The sequence below is a fragment of the Gracilinanus agilis genome, unplaced genomic scaffold, assembly GCF_016433145.1.
Source record: "Gracilinanus agilis isolate LMUSP501 unplaced genomic scaffold, AgileGrace unplaced_scaffold36690, whole genome shotgun sequence".
Classification (NCBI taxonomy): Eukaryota; Metazoa; Chordata; class Mammalia; order Didelphimorphia; family Didelphidae; genus Gracilinanus; species Gracilinanus agilis.
This window is the reverse complement of record NW_025369901.1, coordinates 2,118-8,097: the sequence shown is the minus strand read 5'-3', so window position 1 is coordinate 8,097 and position 5,980 is coordinate 2,118. Positions and strand designations below refer to the sequence as shown.

Sequence of the window (5,980 nt, the reverse complement as noted above, 5' to 3'; positions counted from 1 at the left end):
TTCCTCTTCCTTCCTTCTTTCCTTCCTTCCTTCCTTGCCCTAGGGCTACTGGCATATTTTTAAAAGTGAAAACAAGATTTAGACTCAGGAATTTAAAGAACAAAGAATTGCTGTTTATTATCTTAAAGGTTAACATGCTCTAATGTATTGCAACACTCCTTTTGGTATTTCAGAATTTTTAAGTCAATGATTTAATGTGTATTGGCATTTGGATTATTTGTAACAGCCTTTTGGGTAAAACCTGCTCAGAAAGTTGTCAATTCAGATTTCTTAGTTCTGTTGGAGGAATAAGCTTTAAATTAAACAGTAGCAATCCGGAAAAAGAGGCCTGTCATTTACTTTCATTTTAAAACAGCTTGAAATGGGAATTGTTGAGGGGAAACACAAAAGGAAAAACAGCTTTAAAATATGAATTTTTTTCTTTTCTTTTTCTAAGCAGGGTGATATAGTATAGTAGAAAGAATTAGGAAAATGGAGTCAGGAAAATTAGATTTGAATTCTGGCTGCAATACTTACTAGCTATGTCATCCTCGGTGATCCTGTAGCTTCCATGAGTCTGGCTTGCTCATCCATTAAAATGGGGATTTTAGTACTTGAACTATCTATATCTGCTTCATGGGGTTGCTGTGAGGAAAATGTTTTATAAATTTAAAATATTAACACATGGCTGATTTCATTCCCTTGCATGAATACTTCTTTTTTTTTTTTTAACCTTACCTTCTGTCTTAGAATTAATACTAGGTATTGGCTCCAAGGCAGAAGAGTGGTAATGGCTAGGCAATGGGGGTCAAGTGACTTGCCCAAGATCACACAACTAGGAAGTGTCTGAGGCCAGATTTGAACCCAGGACCTCCTATCTCTGGGCTTGGCTCTCAATCCACTGAGTCACTTAGCTGCCCCTAAAGAATTTCTAAAGAAATTTTTCATATGATGATTTTTCTTTATTTTTCAAACTTTATTTAGAATTATAGAATGTCACAGATGGAATGAATTTAGAAGTCATCTAGGGCAAATCCTTGATTTTGCAGAAAAAGAAAGTGACATAGATCACACAGCTAATTAGTGGCAGAAACTAGATTAGAATTCAAGTCTCCCAATTACAAGTTTAGCTGTTGTGTTTTTTTTAAGCTAGACTGTAATTTTGGTTCTTTCTTTCTAAAATTAACAAATACCCAGCCCCCATGAATTTTTTCAAATATCAAGGAGAACAGATAACTAGGATAGTCCATGAAACTATGGATTTCTGTGTTCTATTTCTTTTCTTTTTTTTTTTTTGAAAGAACAAAAAGACAAAAAACCTTACTTTTGGTCTTAGATATCCATTCTAAGACAAAAGAACAATTGGGGTTAAGTGACTTGCCCAAGGTTACACAATTAGGAAGTGTCTGAGGCCATATTTATTTTTAAATACATGACTTTCATACATGCCCTGATGGTCTGTGATCTGGAACAGCTTCTGAAATTAAATTTTAGTTCCCTTCATGCCTTGATGATGACAGTAGCTTTCTAACTGGTCTTCTTGGATTGAATCTCTCTCTATTCCTCATGCCCTCCCATTACTCAGCCAATTCCAGTGGCTCCCCATCACTTCTAGGATCAAACATAAATTCCTCTCTTTAACATTTAAAGCCCTTCACAAATTGGTGCCTTACTAAGTTTCCAGTTTTCTACCTTTCCTGGGGGTAGAGGGAGAGGAGAGGAGGTTGCAACCAGAGGCTGGCCACTCAGAGAGAGAGAGAGAAATCTATGCTATAATTTATACCCATCTGCTCCTCTAAATATTGTTAGTCTAGGGCAGTGGTTCCCAAACTTTTTTGGCCTACCGCCCCCTTTCCAGAAGAAATATTACTTAGCCCCCTGGAAATTAATTAAAAATTTTTTTAATAGCAATTAAAGGAATAATAGGAAAGATAAATGCACCTGTGGCCATCACCGCCTCCATGGATTGCTGCAGCACCCACAAGGGGGTGGTAGTGCCCATTTTGGGAATCACTGGTGTAAGAGGGGAAACTAGATATTTAAGGTATGGTAGCCAGGAATCTGATTAGCTCAATTTCCAAATTTAAAATAGACCCAAGTCAGGATGGCTTTTATGGAAGTTTATTTACAATTAGGAAGGTTGAAGGTAGGGAAATAGAGAGAGACTCTGGCCCGGACCAGAGGTCCAGACCAGGTGAGAATTTAGAGATTAATTAAATAAGGCTACTAGCCACAAGGCCTTTTACAATTAGAGAGGCAAGAGAGGCCTCCTTGAGGCTAGAGCCTCCAGAAACGCCAAGGGAGGAGAAAGGAAGTCAGCTTAACTTACCCAGGTAACAATTCAGAGGGAAGCCGTCTGAGGTCTCACCAAAGCTCCTTCAATACCAGGTTCAAAGGGCCAACTGCCTCCATAGGAAGTTACCATCATATTTAAAAGATAGCATCTTTTTTTTTTTTTTTAAACCCTTGTACTTCGGTGTATTGTCTCATAGGTGGAAGATTGGTAAGGGTGGGCAATGGGGGTCAAGTGACTTGAAAAGATAGCATCTTTTATCACTTCCTGCATCCAACTTCAATTTCAAGTGGACAAATGGCAGCCTCAACTCAGTTTTGGACTGCCTAAAGGGCAGTCCCTTGTTCTTGATTTGTTACTTATTGTCACGTGTGGGTAACTCGTCTCCCCTCCCCACTAAGTTGGGTGGGGTGACATTATTTCTGATGGCTAGAGTCTTAACAATGAATGAGGATGAGCTAATTCCATTTACTCACTGTTCTAGGGCAAATAAAGTTTAGGTTCAAGTTGAGCTCCTGATCTTTGACTTTAATAGGAAAGGAGTTCTACAGGCCCTCTATCCAAGGCTCAGAGAATTCTTCCTATCAGATGCCAGTTGTACAATGAACACACATAGCAAGTAGCAGATAAATCCATTTATTCGAAAGATAGTCATCAGAAGTCAGAGAAAGTATACATATGAGATTATATACCAGACAATGAGATTACATACTAGACAATGCACAGAGAGAATGAGTTCTCTCTTTTGGGAGTGAAATAACTCACCTCAACCAAGAGAGCATCTCAAAGCTTATCCAAGAGGAAATTTCCCAAAGTCTCACGATGGAAATGCTGGCCTCTCTATATGTCAGCTTCTCTGAAGGTCTTCCCAAGTCTTTCTCACTTCAGCGATATAAAGAGAATCTGGAATGGCATGACTTCTCTCAGGAAGTTAGAAGCCAGAAGACCAGGATCTCACTTCTTTCTAGCTCATATCTACTCCATCATTGGACTGGTGGAGAACACGGAATAATCAATTTTGACCAAATTGGAGAGCCCCATGTAAATGTGCTTTGAGGCTTGGGTTATGCCTGTATTTACTTGTGAACAAGTATCATTTCAGTGGAATGTAAGCTCCCTGAAAGCAGAATTTTTTGTTTGTTTGTTTGTTTTTGTCTTTATCTCCCCAGTACCTAACCAGATGGCTTTGTTGAACTGAATTGCTTTTATTTATTTGAGATGAATCTCATGTATTAGTGCTTAGATTTTTTTAAAATCACAATATGGAGAAATAGTGGAATGAAGTTAATGTATTGTCAAAGCCTTCATTTTATGAACTCATTATAGGTTCATAGGATTCAGTCAGAAGAAACCTTACAGTTCATCTTGTATGCCAACTTTCTTATTTTGCAGAGAAGAACTGAGGCCCAGAATGGTTAAATAACTTACCCAGGGTCATGAAATTGGTAAAGATAAAATTCAATATTCTGTCTCAGGTCTTTCAACTCCAAATTCTATACTTTTCCCACTGTCTTTTGGTCAATTCTATTGCCTGCTTTAGATGTCATTCTCATGAGTTTGTGATATTCTTTTTCCTATTTATTTTGTTTATTTATTTTGTGATATTCTAACACATTTGCACACACGTGCACATAACACTAGTTTTGAGGATCTATTTATATTTGTAGTAATAAACTTGAAATGAATATGGCATATGTTCTCTGGCAAAATGCACAAATATATAGCCTTGGATTACATAAAATTAAAAATATACCTATTTGTGTTATTGTGAATATAGCTATAAGCTATCTGCAAAGAGAAAAATGAATATTAAAAGCAGCATATACTTTAGTATTCTTTGAAAGAATCCATCTCATCTTTAATAATAAGCTCCAGGAATTTTTAAGTTATTCTAAGAAAATAATAAAGGACTTCAGCATCAGAATCTGTCAGTATAGTATAATGTACAAGAATCAAATTAAATATATTTCTTCCCATATCAGTGACAGTTCTGAATTAGAGCTGCCTCAGTCAAGGTGGCTCAGTGGATGGAAACTCAGGCCTAGAGATAGGAGGTGCTGGGTTCAAATTTGACCTCAGACATTTCCTAATTGCTTAATCCTGTTTGCCTAGCTCTTACTGCTCTTCTGCCTTGGAACTGATACTTAATATCAATTTTAAGACAGAAATAAGGGATTTTTTTAAAACAAAGTGTAGATTTTAAAATTAATGTTCAATATCTCCAAAGTATAACATTTATAAAGATTTATTAATATTTAACTAGAGAGCTAGAGAAAACAGGGAACACTCACCACTCATGTGGAAGAGAGAGACTGAGAGAGGTATACCCCAAAACTTAAATACAATAACATAAAAGACTCAGGTAAACACAAAGGAAAAGGGAATTTGGGGAGGAGGGAAGAATTCTGGGAGATGAAGTCTAAAGGATATAAAATTTTCACTTATACAAAAGGAAAGAAAAATGGCCCTGTGGTGTGTCATGCTATGGTCAATTTTGGTTTCTTTTATTTAGGTGTAAATTATTTTATCTTCAATTTTGGTAAACTTCTCACTGAACTATTTCTAGGAGGCACAAGTTCTTGGTCTCTGAGTGTTTACACTGTTCACTCACTGTCCCTGACCAGCTGACCTCCCGCAAGGTAAGCTTTAAAAGTTCAGCAACTGAGGCCTGGAAGCGAGCTTGGAACTTCTTACTAATCAAGACATAAAGAAGAGGGTTCAGGCAGCTGTTGAAGAATGCCAGCCCGGTAGAGATGGGGAGTCCCGCCTGAAGCACATGGTGGTAGGAGCTGCTGTGGTGAATCGACAGCTCCCAAATGCTAAAGAGGTGGAAGGGGGTCCAACAAATCACAAAGGCCAGCACCACGGCCAGGATGGTCCAGAAGTGCCTGCTGGACGTCAGGGTGGCTCGTCTCTTCACCTGGAGGGCGAGAAGCGAGTAACAGATGATCATAGTGAGCAGGGGAAGGAGGTAACCCAAAACAAACTTTGTCCAGGTCAGAGCATGGTGCCTCATTAAAACAATGCTGTTGTCACTCGGGTGGAAATTGTTGTAGCAGATGGTGTGGTTGTTGTGGTCAAGAGTTTCCCTGAAGTACAGGGCAGGGCCAGCGATCAGAACTGCCCCCAGCCACACTACGCCGATGACACAGAGGGCATTCCTCAGGGTCCGGCGGCGTTCCGAGAAGACGGGGTGAATCAGATGAATGTAACGGTCCAGGCTGATCACCGTGAGGAAGAACACGCTGGCAAACATGTTCAGCAAAGCGATGAAGGAGTTGGCTTTACACAACCAGGTGCCAAAGGGCCAGTGGAAATTCATGGCCACGTAGGAGATATAAAGAGGCAGGAAGAGAAGAAAGACGAAATCTGCAATGGCCAGATTGAGGAACCAGAGAGTGGCAACTGTCTTTTCCCATTTAAACCCTGTGAACCAGATGACAATGGCGTTTCCTGGCACCCCAAGGACAAACGCTAGGCTATATAATACAAGAGAAATCCACTGTACGGGTCCCAGGCGAGACCGCTCTTCCAATTCCAATTCCTGTTGGAAATACTCAGAGGCATAGGTGTAATTCTCAAATTCATCAAAGAAATAATCAAACTCTTCCATATCTTGCTGCCTGGAAAAATAAGGAAATTGTAAAACAAATTTGAGAGAGAGAGAGAGAGAGAGAGAGAGAGAGAGAGAGAGAGAGAGAGAGAGAG

The 5,980-nt window shown here is 39.2% G+C and overlaps 1 protein-coding gene across 1 annotated transcript in view; it reads right to left on the bottom strand.

The window, feature by feature from the left end:
* Nucleotides 1–4,579: 4,579 nt before the first annotated feature.
* CMKLR2 (chemerin chemokine-like receptor 2) overlaps nucleotides 4,580–5,980 on the bottom strand; it is a gene marked incomplete at its 5' end in the record, with an annotated part of 1,757 nt that continues 356 nt past the window's right edge. Inside the window, one exon of the mRNA XM_044683859.1 lies at nucleotides 4,580–5,895. Within this exon, the coding sequence (XP_044539794.1) occupies nucleotides 4,821–5,895 (1,075 nt within the window). The remainder of the gene's footprint in view (nucleotides 5,896–5,980) is intronic.